The sequence below is a fragment of the Acinonyx jubatus genome, chromosome B1, assembly GCF_027475565.1.
Source record: "Acinonyx jubatus isolate Ajub_Pintada_27869175 chromosome B1, VMU_Ajub_asm_v1.0, whole genome shotgun sequence".
Lineage (NCBI taxonomy): Eukaryota > Metazoa > Chordata > Mammalia > Carnivora > Felidae > Acinonyx > Acinonyx jubatus.
Window position 1 is genome coordinate 131,708,614 of NC_069382.1, and position 20,605 is coordinate 131,729,218.

At 36.5% G+C, this 20,605-nt stretch overlaps 1 protein-coding gene across 13 annotated transcripts in view; it reads left to right on the top strand.

Annotated features, from left to right (window-relative positions):
- The window catches only part of MAPK10 (mitogen-activated protein kinase 10), a 310,137-nt gene that overhangs the window by 150,726 nt on the left and 138,806 nt on the right, over positions 1–20,605 (top strand). For 6 of the 13 annotated variants that reach the window (XM_015067345.3, XM_053216135.1, XM_053216133.1 and 3 more), the window contains one exon: positions 379–450. The exons of 3 other annotated variants lie outside the window; for them this stretch is intronic. In XM_015067345.3, the coding sequence (XP_014922831.1) occupies positions 385–450 (66 nt within the window). In that variant the 5' untranslated portion in view covers positions 379–384. Of the gene's footprint in view, positions 1–378; positions 478–6,938; positions 7,088–20,605 lie in introns of those variants that run through there. 4 more of the 13 variants (XM_027060187.2, XM_053216132.1, XM_027060148.2 and 1 more) reach the window with 2 other exon arrangements.

A 20,605-nucleotide genomic window follows, 5' to 3' on the forward strand; every position in this document is an offset into this window, starting at 1 on the left:
AGTCCCTTTATTCTGCAATAAACATGCTATATATGCTCTTGAGCATATGTTTGAGATTTTTAAAGTTAGTTGCCTAGAACTGAAAGTACTCTATAATAAATTGTTCTAAACTTTAACTTATTAAGTATATCCAATTCTTTTTATCTAATCTTTATGGTTGTGATGGTGTTGATCATTATAAAAATAAAACATCTTACCTTATTTTATTATTTAGTGTTTATGATTTGTGAAAAGTACCTAGTACTAGTCGGGATAAGGATTATGCTGAATATATGTTATGCACGACACCTTGTGTTTAGTTTATATTAAAGTTTATGCTATTAAATAATGAAAAATTAGGTGATTTAGAAATTCATGCCCCCCCCCCTTTTTCTATAGGTATTTATGAGCCTCCATTTATTGTACTACTGCAGTGAACCAACCTTGGATGTGAAAATTGCCTTTTGTCAGGTGTGTGTTCCTTACAGGTAAAACAAGGTACAGTATATTCCCTTGTATTTCCATTTTGCCATTTCAGCTTGCCTATGTTCTACACCAAGTTAGTATTGATATAGATTTTAAATGACTTGGGAATTAGAGGTGGGTAGTTAGATGTTTTTTCTTTCCCAGTTTTCTTAAGTTAGAATAGAAATGAAGATAATTCTTTTTAATGATTACAAATAATAGTGTTTAATCACTGTGTAATGTGATTTCTTATTAGATTTTATTTATACTTGATGTCAGTAATATGTCTTTCCTAATCCTTGAATGTGGCTTCAATCATCAAAATAGCTGAAGTCTGTGTTATCATTTCTCATCCTAAGGACTAATGAGCTCTATGTAGCAGTTCTCTGATACCCACATATAGTAACATGCAGGGGGTGCTTAGTTTGTTTTTTGATGCCCAGTGCTAACTGGTAGTTGGTAAAAGGGTAAACAATAATAATAGCAAATAAAGGTATATTTAACCTACAACGAACAATAATAAGAAGGTAGTGTAAACGGACCAGATAAAAGACTGCTTTCCTCTATTCACACACACTATTCTTAGGAAAGAAGCTACCTGGGAGTGCCTGGGTGGCTCAGTAGGTTAAGCATCCAACTTCAGCTCAGGTCATGATCTCACGGTTCGTGAGTTCGAGCACTGTGTCGGGCTCTGTGCTGACAGCTCACAGCCTGGAGCCTGCTTCGGATTCTGTGTCTCCCTCTCTCTCTGCTCCTCCCCTGCTCATGGTCTGTCTCTCTCTCTCAAAAATAAATAAATGTTAAAAAAAAACTAAAAAAAAAAGAAGCTACCTGGGGTGCTTTTTCCTACTATAGGTATGTTTAGGGTAATCCTAAATTCAGCCTATTGTTATGGTATAATTAATAGTGCTCCTTTTTACTCTCAGGACTGTTCTTTGGATAATAAATTATATAGTAACTTTATTCATGCCCCAAGCAAAAAGCAATTCAGTTTTTCTGTAATGATTTTCATTGTATCTTCTCACTGAGCTGTACTGTAAACAGGCAGTGACATGCATCCATTGAAACAAGGTTTAAAAAATAACTACACCTTCTATTATTTTAGTAAAGTTTTTTCTGATTCTAGAAGTAATATGTGCTTATTACAGAAAATGTAAAAATGTATACAGGGAAACAAATATTCTCTCTGAGTATAAGTAGAATTTCTATTGGAGAATAAAACGTGTTTGTTACATGCTACAAATAGGATTTACTGATCTGCCTCATCTCTCTGACCTCTGAATGTCATAGTGCTGGAGGCCTCAGGCCTTTAGATAACTTCCAGTCTCTAACAAGAACTCTGGATCTGGACAGCCTTGGTTAGAAACTCCAAATCTACCACTTATTAGCCATTTACTTGTGACCTTGGGCAAGTTACTTAATCTCTCAGTGCTGTAGTTTCTAAATTTGCAAAAAGAGGACAATCATAGTACCTACCTTCCAGGGTCATGAGAATTAAGTGAGTTAGTACTTGCTAGAACATGTGTTTGTTAAATGGCTAACTAAACTTCAAATAAATTTGCATTCATTCTTCTGGTGCTCCAATTGGGTCCCAGTGTTTTAAGTATTATCAGTATCTTGACTACTTCCACAATTATGTGGCCAACCCAAACCTCTCTCCAAAATCAGACTCAGGCCCAAGTGCCTGTCCTACATCTTCACTTACAGGCCTATCAAACTCTGCAGACACTGAACCAAATTCCTGAACTTTTCTCCAAAATTGCTCTACTCTAATTCAGTAAATGCTAGATTCACCTTTCTCAGGGCCTTAGAACAAAATCTTTGGAATCTCTTTTGGGCAGCACTTCCCATTCAGTTTGTTAGTAAATACTGTTGGCTCTATATTTAAAATATATCTGAAATCTCACCACTTCCCAACATTCTGTCCACTACCACTTTGACCCAACTGTTATTTAAATTCTAGTTAGCTGACAGATAGTGTAATTAGTTTCAGGAGTAGAATTTAGTGATTCAACCTACTATGGCCTCTTGCCTGGATGATCACCAGAGCTTCCTCCTTTGCTCACCCCCACATAGTGAACTCTCAAAACATCAGCAAAAGTCATATTTGAAAAGTATAAGTGAGATCATGCCTCTCCTTGGCTAAAACCAAAACAAAACAGAAAAACCTTTCAATGTCTTTCCATCTCACTTATGGTAAAAACCAAAATTCTTAAAGTAAATACCCAAGCCTTTACCATGTAGTCACCTAGAGACCCTTTCCCAGAAATGCTCTTCCTTTAATGTCTACTTGGCTCACTCTTCCACCACCATCAGGACTTTGCTCAAATGTCATTTTTTAAGGGAACCTTTCCTGGTTCTCCTATTTAAAATTGCCCCTTCTTACCTAGTCTGCCTACCTGACTTCTCAGACTTCCTCTCCCCCTATAACACTTTTTGGTAGCTGGTATACCATATGTGTGACTAGTATGTTGTGTCTCTCTCTCCGCTAAAATGCATTTTTCACAAGGGCAGGAATTTTTTCACTGGTGTGGTGGAGCAAGCTCACACAGGCTCACAAGAGTTGATTGAGCACCTCTCTCCCCAACTCAAAGTTCAATGGTGTGAGGTCAGTAGATTGAAGTCTGTTACTATCGGAGTATGTACATTATGTAAATAAGCAATTACTACAAACAAGTCCCCTCCCTCCCTGTGGTTGTTGAATATTTACCCAGCATGCTGTTGAAATTTTGTCTCATTCGCACACTGATGTGCCAGAGTGCTAACCACAACTTGTGGCATGGCGTGGGCTGTCACTGAATATTTGCGTAATGAATCAATGAATGATGTATATTTTGGTTTAGGTAAGCAGTTGCAACTGTGACTGTGCATTGGTTGAAATGAGCAGGCCTGAACTTCTGGGTAGAATGTCTGGGCCCTACCACTGGCAGGCTATTTGACTGTGTGCTGTTTCCTTAGATTCCGAGAGCCTATTCATTAACGATGGCCATTAACACTTATAAAGTGAACCGCAAACAAACAAAAAACTAATTCATGTTTTATGTATCTCAAGGTTAAGTCTGAACTTCAAAGATGATCAATAAGAAAGATCTTAAAACTTAAGCTGTAGTTTTCAATCCAGTCTTTTTGTAGGTTAACTCTATTTTTCCAGTCAGCTCCTGATCTTTGTGCACAGATGCAGAATGTCTCTTTCTAGTGAGAGTTCTTTTAAAGCAAAGGAATAAAGAGAAGTAAAGCATGAGCTTTATTAATGACTCTGATTTTTTTTTTTTTTTGCTTTTGGTATTTTGCTTTTTTTTTTTAGCTTTTGGTATCTAGATACATGCATATTGTATAGATTTTAAAACATATAAAAATATTATAGTAAGCAGAATGTTGCTGGTTGTGACTCTGAACATTTTGTTTACTTTCCATGTAGAATTTTTATTTGATGTCTGTTTGTTTATTTATTTTTCTTTTCTGTAGCCCTGTGCCTGACTTACTACTCTAGCAATTTAGAGAAAAGAGTGTTTTCAGTTTTAGAGACAGTTATGCGCAGGGATTTACTTTCAAACTGTGTTTTTGGAAGCTTCTTGTTTCCTGAGGCATTTCACAGGTTCCTGGTATGCTGTTGTGTTTAACCTGATCACCAGCAGGGTTAGGATGTTTCCAACTTCTTGTCAGACAGACAATACACAAAGACCTTAAGTAATTTGTCAACAACTGGTCAAGTGTATTCAGAATCCAGGTCTCTTGAATCTTAATCTGTGGATTTTTATACTATGTAATATTTCCAATTTTTTCATTTGTTATCAATAAGCAGTTACAGAAAATATAGAAAGTAAAATTGCTTAAGATTCTCTCTCTCTCTCTCTCTCTCTCTCTCTCTCCCCCTCTCCCCTGCTTGAGCTCTCTTTCTTTCTCAAAAACAAAGACAAAAACAGAAACAAAAACTTGCTCTTGTAGCAACATTGTTGATCACTTCTGATTTATTATTTTTTAGTGCATCATGTTCCTCTCTTAATCTTTAGAAATTTGAGGATGTTAGCAAATACTTTATGGGCTATGTTCACTCCTTAGAACTTTTTATAAACCTGGAAATAAGTAAACCAGGGAACTTAAAAAGATGGGTATTCTAGAATGCCCATGGAATGGTTTAGTTTTAAGTGATATGTTCAGATTACAGTACCTAGGACATTAAAAAAATACCATTAAACCTGATGCCAGGGTTATAGTTTTAAAAATATAGTTTTTTGCTTTAAAGCATATTGAATTTGAAGTATCTTGATTTGCTCAACTTTATTTCATTTGATGGGTTATGGTGTTTCTGTTTCAAAGATGATGGAACTATGTGGTTAAAACTTTTACACTTCATTGGATGGCCATCTTAGATGGAAAGAAGTCTTTTATACCAGCAAAGAGGAGTGGAGCAGCAAAGGAAAAGACATTTTGATGGGGCAAGGCAAAGGAAAACCTGTATAATCTTACAGGGAAACTGAAAACCATTTTTGGTGGTCTATGAAATAAATGGCATCGTTTGTATATTTTAGATTTTTGCGGAGATTGTCTGCCACCTCAAAACACCAAATTAGACACTGACTTCCTATAAATATGGTTTAAGGGAATCAGTAGATTGAGCATGGATATATTTGAAGTTCTTTGTATTTTGTAAATGAATGGCTATAATTTTGAGATATAAACTGATAAACCTTTCCTTTATTATTTTAGTTTTTCATGTAACAGGGAAAGAAAAAAATTGTCTTAGTTTTTCCTTTCAAGGGATTTCTTGTCCTGTGTATTATTTGAGGAAGCCCAGCTCTGACTTTCTTCTATATCTGCTTTTATACATTGCGTTTAATTTTGCATTCATTGTCTAAAATCCCAATACAATAAAACCTTGGTTTGTGAGAATAATTCGTTCTGGAAACATGCTTATCATCAAAGCACTTATATATCAAAGTGAATTTCCCCATAAGAAATAAAGGAAACTCAGATGATTCATCCACAACCCAAAAATATTCATATAAAAATGATTACAATACTGTAATATAATACAAAATAATAAAGAAAATTCAAAACATAAAGAAAAACAAGCAAATCAACCTGCACTTACCTTTGAAAACCTTCATGGCTGGTGTGAGGGAGATAAGAAAGAGGAGAGGTGGGTTATTGTGTAGGATGACTTTCACTATCACTAATGGAATCACTGCTAGCTATTGGCTCAATGGAATCTTTTTCTGCACGGGGGCTATTGTATACGCTTGGATGTTGACTACATTTACAGTATTAATAAGCTCTTGTCATATACTCTATTTAATGTAACTCACAATAAGGCAGCAGAGGAAAGGGTCTATATCTGCAGGCAGTCTGACCTAGAGTGAAGCAACGCATTCCTAAGCTAACTCTTGTATGGAAAAACAAAGCACTGTCCATTGGTACTTTGAAGGGACAAAAAATACACTAGTGCTGGTTGTGGGCACCTTTCAATGTTCTGAAAAATCACTGATTTCTGCCAAATACCATGGCTAAGATCCGAGCATGGGAGATGGTCACCCACAATACTGCAATGAGCGAGAGAGAGATAGAGAAGAGCCATTGGCTCAGTTGTGATCATGTGACATTTGGTATCACATACTACTCATATTGCAAGACATTGCTCGTTTATCAAATTAAAATTGATTAGAAATGTTTCTCATCTTGCAGAACACTCGCAGAACAAGTTACTCGTAATCCAAGGTTTTACTGTATGTATATGCTTTCATGCATGGGCTGTCCATGGGTAAATTACTAAAGACATAGCAAACATTCTTGTGAAAACATGGTATATCTTGAATCATGAAATAAATCACTGAGATATATATACTATCAGGATAATAGCTAGCATAGCTATTTTTATGAATGAATGTTTCATCATGTTTGAAAGTACTTTTTTTCCATATGTTCACATGTGACAATGGCTGCAGAAAATTTCAAAAGAGAAAATTTAATGTTATATTTATGTCTTATACCTTGGGAAGGTTTTTTTTTTCCTAATGACTTATTAAATAATTATTTGAGTTAATGAATAGATTTAGTTATGCTACAAAGATTAACAAAAAAGTGTAAAGGTCTTAAGATCTGTTTCTATAATGGTGAACTTTCTGTATTGGTTGATTGCGGGTATGTGTTTGGTTTGCTTGAAGCACGAAAAGGTCAAACTTGACTTCTTGAATGATCTTAAACATGAATATAAATATAGCTTTGTACTATACGTTTAATTATGGTTAAGGCATTAATCAGATTAAATGAAGTTATTGCCTACATCTTTAAAAATAGCTGTGCTATAAAATATCCCAGAATTACCTGTGGTTTTCAGTGTATGGTAAATCATGCTCTGTAAGGAAAGCATCAATATGTGCATTCTATTTTGATCTGCATAGTGTTCTTTAGTAATCAATGCATTCATTATGCTCTATTTTAATTCCATGTGAGACTTTGGAAAATACATTAAGTGATAATTTTGCTTTTCTGTACAGGTATTATTTGAAGTTGGGGTGCATGATATACAAAAGCTGAATTTTTCAGTAGGTTAAGAAGAATAATGTTAATTTAGATCATGAGTTCCAAAACCAGTTCCAATCTGGAATGTGTCATTCAACTCTTCTTTTGTTCATCTTCTCTAAAGGTGAATATTTATTTGGTTATATACTCTATACATCTCTAACTGATTCCTAAAAATGTTAAGGCAGTTACAAAAGTGCATATCCAAAAGATGAAAACCCAGACTTTGGAGAACATGGAACTACTAAACTTAAGTACTAATTAGATCTTTTTATAATTGTGCAATGAAAGAATCTTAATAATATAATGATTTGGATTTAAGAATAATGTTCTTTATTGTGTAAATGAAAACAGGGTTCCAGTGTCCATATTTTTAAATGTAGCATTTGATAAACTCTAATTTCCCCTTCTAAAAAACATATGAGACAACTCTTTGTAAACATTTTGATTCCTAAATGACTTTTTACTTTCCTTTTGAGGAAACATAACCTCTTACTCCTACCCTAAGAAAGAGTTTCTTTAAAAATTAACTATTATTTAATAAGGTGGAAAATTTTTCCTGTCTTGACTATATAATACCACTTATTACTGGCTATTTTATACTTCTTTTTTTATTGTAGACAAATTGAGAACGTGTAAATAAAAAATGTAGAATTCAGTGTGATTAGTTTAGTAGGCTAAATCATTGTGGTAATGAAGCCAGCATTCCAAGTTTGATCCTTTAAGAGAGAATTTAATATTAAGCTCTTTGAGGGCAGGAACTTTATATTCTCTGTGCCTAGAACATTGAGTGACAATTGTAAGACCAAAGTAAGTATTTGTTGAATGAAAAACATACTGCAGTAATAGATAGACCTCAAGTCTCAGTGACTTATCAGAGCAAAAGTTTATTTCTTCTTATACAAAGTCTAGTACAGGTTAACAAGGGTTCTTCTCTATCTGGTGACTCAAGAATTTAGGTTCTTACTATCTTGTGATGTGCCAGCTAAGACACCATAGTATGGAAAGAGATGGATTGTGGTGGCACATCCCCTAAATGCCCCTGAATTTAGCTAACACCTGCCATTTCTACTTGTAATCCATTGGCCAGAAATCATCACATGGCCCCAACAGTACTGCAGGGGAAGGCTGGGGAATGTAGTAGAGGATGTGAATATTCATGGAACACTGTTTTTGCCACAGATGAAAACACAGAAAAATATTTTATTACCTAACCATTCTGAACCCTGTTGGTTATGTATTGACTATATAGCAATATTATAGTGTCTTGGGATGGCACTACAGTTCAAGCCAACTTTTTGTTAAAAACATTCTAAAATTGCTATTTAGCTACGTGCTTTTAAATGTTATCTTCTCAATAATAATAATTGTACTAGTATAATTATTATTATCAATAATAATAATTATACTAGTAGTAGTAAACTTTGTTGATGGTTTTTTAAGTAAGCTTATACCATACTAAGAGCTTTACATAGATGATCTCATTTAACCTTCTCACTAATGAAAAGAGTAGCATATCGCTGTTATTCCATAAATAAGTATACTGAGTATAAGATTGTAAAAAGCTTGACTGAGAACTGACAGTCATGATTCTTAGAGAAAAGCTGGATTTTTACCCTTTGCTAAAGTTCTCAGTCTAGGATTTCTCAATGGCAAAATCAGAATATTAAGTCTTACATGAAATGATTTATTATACACCTAGCACCGTGTCTTGTCCTAATACTAGCTTGGTGATTAGCAAGCATTCAAGCAGTATTACTTTTCTGCCCTCATATATAAATGACAAGGGGCAGAAGCCATTCCCACTTTATTATTGATTACTGCAGTGTGCTTTTTCACGTCTTTGAAAATAATGGTTAAACATAATTTAAGTCTTAAAGTTACTGCATTATTGATTTGTTATAAGCCATTGATTCCACAGAGTATCCATCTCTGGGAAACCAATATAAAAGTCATATACCTTTCAGGCTGTAATCCTCCTCAGAGAGTAATACTTTAAGAAACAGAGTGGAGAAAATATGCTCTTGACAAAACAGAATCTAATCCTAAATATCATTAAGTATTGTTGTCTCAAATCTCCCTTTTTAAAACTCATATGTAAATTATTTGATTCAGATTTAAAATGGATTGAACCCATATTATGGTATTCTGCATAATATTCATGGTCATTCTGCATGGAATAACTCATTCTGCATGGAATAGCTGCATGAAATAACTGGTCATTATATGAGAATGAATAGCTCAACATCATTTATACCAAAAGCACAATCACCACTTTTGCCAGATACTTTTCTGTATCCAAATGACAATACTAAAATAATATCTAACAGATTAACCAGTTAATTTTCTGTAGGCTCATTTTGTAGCTAATTTATCTTGGCTATCCATAGCATGGATATGGTATATCCATTAGCATCTTCAATAGTGCCTGGCATACAGTAAGTGATCAATATATATTTAACAAGCAAATAGAATCAGACCCTTTACATTTCTAGGCAGTTCTGAAAATCCACCTTTCCCTCATCAACACTGTCTACTTCAATCTTGAATTATGTAATGTTCATCTAAGTTCAAACTCCAGGCTAAGACAATAGATAAATACAAGAGAAGGACATGTTATTCATTCATTTCTCTTGATCTTCTAAGCTCTATTCCCATAGCTCACCTTATCATAAGAAAACCATATCCTTGTTCTAAATTATTCTAGCTGAATTAGTGAATGGTTTAGCAAAAAAACAAAAACAAAAACCAAAAACCAAACAAAAAAAACACGTTTTAGAGTTGAATAAACTTCAATTTATATTGACACAACTAATTAATGGTTCTAAGACCATTAATTCAACCAATGTTGAACCAATTAACAGCTCTGTACGCCACTTTCCTCACCTGTAGTTAGTGTTAAATACAGTATTTAACAGAATACATACAGAGTTCACCTTTAGCAAGTAAGCAATTAATACTGCTTTACCTTTCTTTCTCCCCTTGAATTATTGAGAGCTGATGTCATGTAAATCATATGAAAAATATTTTTATGCTTTTGATTAAAAATATATCTACTATTTGATGTTTGATTCCGGGTTATTACATAAAGAACTATTGAATATTCTTCCTGAGTTAAGTACTAGAGAGATTTTATCTTTCCTATGAAGTGGTCTGGTATGATATATTCTGTGAGATTAATGAATCAAAACTTGCCACTTAATTGTGTTTTGTTGTTGGTTGTCATTATGTTTTTCTTTTGGCTTAGTGGAAGAATGACACTAAGTTTTGTGCTCAAAGCAATAGATAGTCATAACTTAAGCCTTCTGGTAAAACTGTCATCTCCCAGCCTGCTTTATTTGAGGTCTGTTCCTAAAACTGGATTTAATGATTTTATTGTTCCCATATCCTTTACGGTGTTCTACACAAATCCTTTTTGGAACCACACAGAATATAAATAATAAATGAATGAAAGAATAAAATGACTTGCTCAAGTTTTCACAGGTGTTAAGTGCAGAACTAATCCAGGCTTGGTGTTATTTTCAGCTGTACCATTCAAGAGAAACTAAGGAAGCTCAACCTCTACATATTTTTAAACCTTAATGTCTCCTGCTCAGGAAATGACTAGCAGTAACTTAGGACAGTCATACACAAATGAAAATGGGGAGGGAATACTTGTGGCATATAGGTTATTAAATTTGAGAAGAATGCAGTCAAAGCTTTGGATACCTGCAGGATAAGATCAGTAATGTAGGACATTTTTCTTTGCAAAACTCCATAGCTATAGGCTAGCAACTAACTGATAATGCGGACTCATTCCACAAAGCCCTTTCTTACAGGTCTGCATAAAGTGCAGTCTTTTCACAGAACAGATTATATTCAGATTTCCTCTCTGCCTACCAGACTGCCAGTGGCAATAATATCTTCTTTTAATTTAGCTTTAAAATTTTTTCACAGATGGGGGATAGAGAGGAAATGGGTTTGCTTTGAATTTTTGCAGAAAAAATTTCTCCTATATCCACATAGAAACATTGATTCATTTAAACATGAGGGGCACGTGGGTGGCTTAGTCGGTTGAGCGTCTGACTTCGGCTCAGGTCATGATCTGGCAGTCTGTGAGTTCAAGCCCCGCGTTGGGCTCTGTGCTGACAGCTCAGAGCCTGGAGCCTGCTTCAGATTCTGTGTCTCCCTCTCTCTCTGCCCCTCCCCCGCTCATGCTCTGTCTCTCTCTCTGTCAAAAATAAATAAACATTAAAAGAAATTTAAACATGATATTAATATTCAGTGGAGGAATGAGTTATTTAAAAAAATAATGTGAATCAATAATAGAATAAACTGTTCTAAACCTATAATTATTTTGAACCGTATTGATTTTCATAAGTTACCACTGTGGTGATTTACAATTTTTAAATACAATATTACTTATTTATAATTAACTAATTTCTTCTCTGGAAAGACTTTCCATTTTGATGAGCATTTATGAATACCTTTGTATTTTAGTATAAATTCAATATAAACAGATTATGGAATGTTTATTTTTATGAGCTAATTGAGAGAGCATCAGTTGGATACTATATTATACCTATGAAACACATCCCTGGGAATATGATGTCTGGGCCTGCTAATGAGGTGATGATTCCAAGGAGAGTCACCATGACATTTTTAATTCCATGTCTTTTGTTTACTTGGTTTGACATGCATTGCTTCCCGTTTTTACTTCGCCAACTAGCCCTCTTTAAATGGTGACCTCTTACGTCTCTTATATTTACTATTCTCTAAAATACTGATTCTTCACACAATCCTAAAATTTGTATGGAACCACAAAAGACCCTGAATAGCTAAAGTAATATTGAAGAAGAAAATCAAAGCATCACAATTCCAGACTTTAGCTTCTACTACAAAGCTGTCATCATCAAGACAGTATGGTATTGGCACAAAATCAGACACATAGACCAATGGAATAGAATAGAGTACCCAGAATTAGACTGACAAATGTATGGCCAAGTAATCTTGGACAAAGCAGGAAAGAACATCCAATGGATTAAAGACATTCTCTTTAGCAAATGGTGCCGGGAGAACTGGACAGCAACATGCTGAAGAATGAAACTAGACCACTTTCTTACACCATTCACAAAAATAAACTCAAAATGGATAAAGGACCTGAATGTGAGACAGGGAACCATCAAAACCCTAGAGGAGAAAGCAGGCAACAACCCCTTTGACCTCAGCCGCAGCAATTTCTTACTCGATGCATCTCCGAAGGCAAGGGAATTAAAAGCAGAAATGAACTATTGGGACCTCATGAAAATAAAAACTTCTGCACTGCAAAGGAAACAATCAACAAAACCAAAAGGCAACTGACAGAATGGGAAAAGATATTTGCAAATGACATATTGGATAAAGGGCTAGTATCCAAAATCTATAAAGAACTTATAAAGTCAACACCCAAAAAACAAATAATCCAGTGAAGAAATGGGCAGAAGACATGAATAGACACTTTTCCAAAGAAGACATCCAGATGGCCAACAGACACATGAAATGATGTTCAGTGTCACTCATCATCAGGGAAATACAAATCCAAGCCACACTGAGAGACCACCTCACACCAGAGTGGCTAAAATAAAAAAAAAATCAGGAAACTACAGATGCTGTTGAGGATGTGGAGAAATGGGAACCTTCTTGAACTGTTGGTGGGAATGCAAACTGGTGCAGCTGCTCTGGAGCACAGTGGGGAGGTTCCTCAAAAAATTAAAAATAGATCTACCCTGTGATCCAGCAATAGCACTACTAGGAATTTCGCTACAGGAATACAGGAGTGTTAATGCATAGGGGCACATGTACCCCAATGTTTATAGCAGTGCTTTTATCAATAGCTAAATTATGGAAACAGCCTAAGTATCCATCAACTGATGAATGCATAAAGAATATGTGGTTTATATATACAATGGAATACAACTTGGCAGAGAGAAGAATGAAATCCTTCCATTTGCAGCAACATGGATGGAACTGGAAGGTATTATGCTGAGTGAAATAAGTCAGTCAGAAAAGGACAGATATTCTATGTTTTCACTTCATATGTGGATCTTGAGAAACTTAAACAGAAGACCACGGAGGAAGGGAAGAGGAAAAAATAGTTACAAACAGAGAGGGAGGGAGGCAAACCACAAGAGACTCTTAAATCCAGAGAATAAACTGAGGGTGGATGGGGGACGGGTGGGGGGAGGGGAACATGGGTGATGGGCATTGAGGAGGGCATTTGTTGGGATGAGCACTGGGTGTTATATGTAAGCCAATTTGACAATAAATTGTATTAAAGAAAATAAAATAAAATAGTGGTTCTTTAAGTGAGGAATTTGTTAAAAATACAGACTGTTAGCCTTACCCCGGTTCTACTGAATCAGAAACTTTCAGTGAGGCTCAGCAATCCATCTCTTACAAGTCCCTTAAGTAGTTCTGATCCATTTTGAAACTTCAGAATCTTTATTGTCTGGTCATGCCCTCCCAGTGTGAAATTTTGGTTCTTCCCTTCCTGGATTCAGCTTATCAGCTCCCAGTGACCTGAACTGGGAAAATTTTTTTAGCATTGATAATTTTTTATAGTACACTTAATGGCATACTTTCATAGGAACATTTTAAAGAGAAAGTTTGTATTTGAACTTTATAATCATGAAAAAACTGCATGGAAATTGAGGATAAAATATACTGTATTAAATATGTCCTGAGCTTTTTGAGTTTCAATTTGGATTTGTAAACTTGGGGCACAGATGAAATCTGGCAGAAGCTTTTCAACACAACATATTTGCCATCAAAATTTTGGTTACAACATCAATCCAAGAAAATTTCCAGTGTCGTTATCTCTCTGTCTTACTGTTTAATAATTAAAATAGCTTTTCCCAATTATTTGAGGCACTTTCAAGGATGTGTTTTCTAACTTTTAGATTTTATATGAAGTTTAATTCAAAGTTAGGTATAAAGAGAACCTGAAAGTAAATTGTGTGTGTGTGTGTGAATTCACAAACTTTGTAATGGTAATTTTCGAAGATGGCAGTGTAGGAGGACACTGGGCTCACCTTGTCCTGATGATCGCTTAGATTCCACCCACATCTACCTAAATGACCCAGAAAACCACCAGAAGACTAGCAGAATGGACTCTCCGGAGCCAAGCGTAGACAAGAGGCCCATAGAAGAGGCTGAGGGTAGACAAGAGGGCGGAGAAGCAGTGTGTGCTACATGGACTGGTGGGAGGGAGCTGGGGTGGTGGAGGGGCAGCCTGCTGGGAAAGGCAGGGCCCCTGAAGTCTGGCTTGCAAAAGCAGAGGGGCCCGACTCCGTGAGTTCTGACAGCCAGCGGGACTTAACATCTGGAATGTTAAAGGTCAACAGCTCTGCTCTCATAGAGCAGGGAGGGAGAGAGGACGCCAGGAGGGAGAGTTGTTGAGCCCTGGAAGGACAAAGCTCGGTGGGGGAGCAAAGGCACTGGCAAGCACCATTTCCCTCTCCCATCCACCAGCCAAAATTCCAAGAGGAACCAGTTCCTGTCACCGAACTTGCTTGTACCTTGCAAACGCCCAATTCTGTGCTTCTGTGGATAACGGACCTGCCTCCCTCCTGGTGCTGCAGGGCCCCTCCCACAGGGGACCACCAATGGTAAATCGAGGTAAGCCTGCCCCTCCCTCCCCTGTGCACCTTGGGGATCCACCCCTTCTAATATGCCCTTGGCCAGATCCCATCGAAGGAGCACCACAATCCTGGAAGTGTCCAAGCTGCCCAGACAGGGGCCACACCACTCCACAGTGAGTCCTGCCCCTGGGAGAGGGGAAGATAAGGTAAACACCAGTCTGACTGTGGCCCCAGCGGTGGGCTGGGGGCAGACATCGGGTCTGACTGAGGCCCTGCCCACCAACACAAGTTTCTCCGGACAGCACAGGGGAAGTTCCCTGCAGTTTAGCTACCACAGGGACTACCCAAAATGGTGAAATGGAAGAATTCTCCTCAAAAGAAACTCCAGGAAGTAGAGACAGTTAACAAATTGATCAAAACCGATTTAAGCAATATAACAGAATAAGAATTTAGAATAATTGTCATAAAATTAATTGCTGGGCTTGAAAAAAGCATAGAGGACAACAGAGAATCTATTGCTACAGAGATCAAGGGACTAGAAAAGTGGTCATGAGGAACTAAAAAATGCTATAAATGAGGTGTAAAATAAAATGGAGGTGGCCATAGCACAGATTGAAGAGGCAGAGGAGACAATAGGTGAATTAGAAGATAAAATTATGGAACAAGAAGAAGCTGAGAAGAAGAGAGAGAAAAAAAATCCAGGAGTATGAGGGGAGAATTAGAGAACTAAGTGATACAATCAAATGGAACAATATACGTATCATAGGAATTCCAGAAGAAGAAGAGAGAGAGAAAGGGGCTGAAGGCTGAAGGTGTACTTGAACAAATCATAGCTGAGAACTTCCCCGATCTGGGGAAGGAAAAAGGCATTGAAACTAAAGAGGCACAGAGAACTCCCTTCAGACGTAACTTGAATCCATCTTCAGCACATCATATAATAGTGAAACTGGCAAAATACAAGGATAAAGAGAAAATTCTGAAAGCAGGTAGAGATAAACACGCTCTAACGTATAAAGGGAGACCGATAAGACTATCTACCAAAGACAGATCTATCTACCAAAACTTGGAAGGCCAGAAAGGAATGGCAGGAAATCTTCAATGTGATGAACAGAAAAAATATGCAGCCGAGAATCCTTTATCCAGCAAGTCTGTCATTTAGAATAGAAGGAGAGATAAAGGTTTTCCCAAACAAACAAAAACTGAAGGAATTCATCACCACTACACCAGCCCTACAAGAGATCCTAATGGGGATTCTGTGAGTGAAATGTTGCAAGGATGCAAGGACCACAAGGTACCAGAGACATCCCTACAGGCATGAAACCTACAGACATCACAATGACTCTAAACCCAGATCTTTCAATAATGACACTGAATGTAAATGGACTAAATGCTCCAACCAAAAGACATAGGGTATCAGAATGGATAAAAAAAGCAAGACCCATCTATTTGCTGTCTACAAGAGACTCATTTTAGACCTGAGGACACCTTCAGATTGAAAGTGAGGGGATCGAGAACTATCTATCATGCTACTGGAAGTCAAAAGAAAGCTGGAGTAGCCATACTTCTATCAGACAAACTAGACTTTAAATTAAAACCTGTAACAAGAGGTGAAGAAGGCCATTATATAATAATTACAGGGTCTATCCATCAGGAAGAGCTAACCATTATAAATGTCTATGAGCCGAATACAGGAGCCCCCAAATATATAAAACAATTAATCACAAACATAAGCTACCTTATTTATAAGAATGTGGTAATTGCAAGGGACTTTAATACTCCTCTTACAACAATGGATAGATCATCTAGACACAGAATCAATAAAGAAACAAGGGCCCTGAATGATACATTGGATCATATAGACTTGACAGATATATTTAGAACTCTGCATCCCAAAGTCACAGAATATACTTTCTTCTCGAGTGCACATGGAACATTCTCCAAGATAGATTACATACTGTGTCACAAAACAGTCCTTCATAAGTATAAAAGAATTGAGATCATAGCATGCACACTTTCAGACCACAATGCTATGAAACTTGAAATCAACCACAGGAAAAAGTCTGGAAAACCTCCAAAAGCATGGAGGTTAAAGACCACCCTACTAAAGAATGAATTGGTCAACCAGGCAATTAGAGAAGAAATTAAAAAATTTATGGAAACAAATGAAAATGAAAATACAACAATCCAAACCCTTTGGGATGCAGTGAAGGCAGTCCTGAGAAGAAAATGCATTGCAATCCAGTCCTATCTCAAGAAACAAGAAGAATCCCAAATACAAAGTCTAACAGCACACCTAAAGGAAATAGAGGCAGAACAGCAAAGACACCCCAAGCCCAGCAGAAGAAGAGAAATAATAAAGGTCAGAGCAGAAATAAACAATATAGAATCTAAAAAAACTGTAGAGCAGATCAATGAAACCAAGAGTTGGTTTTTTGAAAAAAAGAAACAAAATTGATAAACCTCTAGCCAGGCTTCTCAAAAAGAAAAGGGAGATGACCCAAATAGATAAAATCATGAATGAAAATGTAATTATGACAACCAATCCCTCAGAAATACAAGCAATTATCAGGGAATACTATGAAAAATAATATGCCAATAAACTGGACAACCTGGAAGAAATGAACAAATTCCTAAGCACCCACACACTTGCAAAACTCAAACAGGAAGAAATAGAAAACTGGAACAGACCCATAACCAGCGAAGAAATGGAATCAGTTATCAAAAATCTCCCAACAAATAAGAGTCCAGGACCAGATGGCTTCCCAGGGGAATTCTACCAAACATTTAAAGCAGGGATAATACCTATCTTCTCAAGCTGTTCCAAAAAATGTAAAGGGAAGGTAAAACTTCCAGACTCATTCTATAAAGCCAGCATTACTTTGATTCCCAAACCAGACAGAGACCCAGCAAAAAAAGAGAACTAAAAAAAAAAAGAGGCCAATATCCATGATGAATATGGATGCAAAAATTCTCAATAAGATACTAGCAAATTGAATTCAACAGCATATAAAAAGAATTATTCACCATGATCAAGTGGGATTCATTGCTGGGCTGCAGGGTTGGCTCAATATTCACAAATCAATCAATGTGATACATCACATTAATAAAAGAAAAGATAAGAACCATATGATCCTGTCAATCGATGCAGAAAAAGCACTTGACAAAATTCAGCAGCCTTTCTTAATAAAAACCCTCGAGAAAGTCGGGATAGAAGGAACATACTTAAACATCATAAAATCCATTTATGAAAAGCCCACAGCTGATATCATCCTCAATGGGGAAAAACTGAGAGCTTTTCCCCTGAGATCAGGAACACGACAGGGATGTCCACTCTCACTGCTGTTGTTTAACATAGTGTTGGAAGTTCTAGCATCAGCAATCAGACAACAAAAGGAAATCAAAGGCATCAAAACTGGCAGATGAAGTCAAGCTTTCACTTTTTGCAGATGACATGATATTATACATGGAATACCCAATAGACTCCACCAAAAGTCTGCTAGAACTGATTGATGAATTCAGCAATGTCACAGGATACAAAATTAAGGTACAGAAATCAGTTACATTCTTATACACTAATAATGAAGCAACAGAAAGACAAATAAATAAACTGATCCCATTCACAATTGCACCAAGAATCATAAAATACCTAGGAATAAACCTAACCAAAGATGTAAAAGATCTGTATGCTGAAAACTATAGAAAGCTTATGAAGGTAATTGAAGAAGATACAAAGAAATGGAAAAACATTCTGTGCTCATGGATTGGAAGAATAAATATTGTTAAAAGTCAATACTACCCAAAACAATCTACATATTCAATGCAATCCCAATCAAAATTACACCAGCATTCTTCTTGAAGCCAGAGAAAGCAATCCTAAAATTTGTATGGAGCCACAAAAGACCCTGAATAGTCAAAGTAATATTGAAGAAGACCAAAGCAGGAGGCATCACAATCCCAGACTTTAGCCTCTACTACAAAGCTATAATCAACAAGACAGCATGGTATTGGCACACAAACAGACACATAGACCAATGGAATAGAATAGAGTACCCAGAATTAGACTGACAAATGTATGGCCAAGTAATCTTGGACAAAGCAGGAAAGAACATCCAATGGATTAAAGACATTCTCTTTAGCAAATGGTGCTGGGAGAACTGGACAGCAACATGCAGAAGAATGAAACTAGACCACTATCTTACACCATTCACAAAAATAAACTCAAAATGGATAAAGGACCTGAATGTCAGACAGGAAACCATCAAAACCCTAGAGGAGAAAGCAGGAAAAAACCTCTTTGACCTCAGACGCAGTAATTTCTTACTTGATACATCTCCAAAGGCAAGGGAATTAAAAGCAAAAATGAACTATTGGGACCTCATGAAGATAAAATGCTTCTGCACTGCAAAGGAAACAATTAACAAAACTAAAAGGCAACTGATGGAATGGGAAAAGATATTTGCAAATGACATATCAGACAAAAGGCTAGTATCCAAAATCTATAAAGAACTCACCAAACTCCACACCCGAAAAACAAATAATCCAGTGAAGAAATGGGCAGAAAACATGTATAGACACTTCTCTAAAGAAGACATCCAGATGGCCAACAGGCACATGAAATGATGCTCAAAGTCATTCCTCATCAGGGAAATACAAATCAAAACCACACTCAGATATCACCTCACACCAGAGTGGCTAAAATGAACAAATCAGGAGACTATAGATGCTGGAGAGGATGTGGAGAAACAGGAACCCTCTTGCACTGTTGGTGGGAATGCAAACTGATGCAACCACTCTGGAAACAGTGTGGAGGTTCCTCAAAAAATTAAAAATAGATCTACCCTATGACCCAGCAATAGCACTGCTAGGAATTTACCCAAGGGATACAGGAGTGCTGATGCATAGGGCACTTGTACCCCAATGTTTATAGCAGCACTTTCAACAATAGCCAAATTATGGAAAGAGCCTAAATGTCCATCAACTGATGAATGGATAAAGAAATTGTGGTTTATACACACAATAGAATACCACTTGGCAATGAAAAAGAATGAAATATGGCCTTTTTAAGCAATGTGGATGGAACTGGAGAGTGTTATGCTAAGTGAAATAAGTCATACAGAGAAAGACAGATACCATATGTTTTCACTCTTATGTGGATTCTGAGAAACTTAACAGAAGACCATGGGGAGGGTAAGGGAAAAAAAAATTAGAGAGGGAGGGAGGCAAACCATAAGAGACTCTTAAAAACTAAGAACAGACTGAGGGTTGATGGGGGAGTGGGATGGAGGGGAAAGTGGGTAATGGGCATTGAGGAGGGCACTGCTGGGATGAGCACTGGGTATTGTATGGAAACCAATTTGACAATAAATTTCATATTAAAAATTAATTAATTAATTAATTAAAAATGATGATTTTCAATGTCATTGTGAGAAATTACATGCTTAAAATGGAGAAAAAAGATCATGAAGTAATTTTTATTTTAGAAAATGTGTCAAGGCACTAGATAGCTTTTATTTGTCACTTTTTGACTGGGAATTCATACTCTTCTTACTGAAATCTTGCTGCTGGTATACACTCTGTGATTGTTTTAACCATTTTTATCAAACTGCCAAGACTATATGTAGCTTCCCCATCCTATAAAAAGTTCTGTTACAGACATGCACTGGGAAAAATGACAGGGTGCTTCTCAGGACTGTGAATAATTGCTGAGATGAAATGATATAGTTCATTATAGCACTTGGCCAACTGTTGACCTTTCTTAATACTGAGACTTTGAGTCTGGGTCAGTGAGGTTCTTTCAAATATTTCAACATGAGATGAGGGGTAATCCTTGTCATAATTAGGACTCTGGTTTCCCATTTGTGTGCCAGGAGCAATGTAATTTGGCAATACATAAATACACAAAATGTGTTCCCTGACGCAGATGCAGAAATCTCATTTTACTTTTCAAATATGTCAGGCAGAGGTATAAGTTCGGATTCAAAGTCTTCAGGTGATCCTTCCACTATAGTGTATGGTTCTCAACATGCGTCAGAATACTTCGAGGG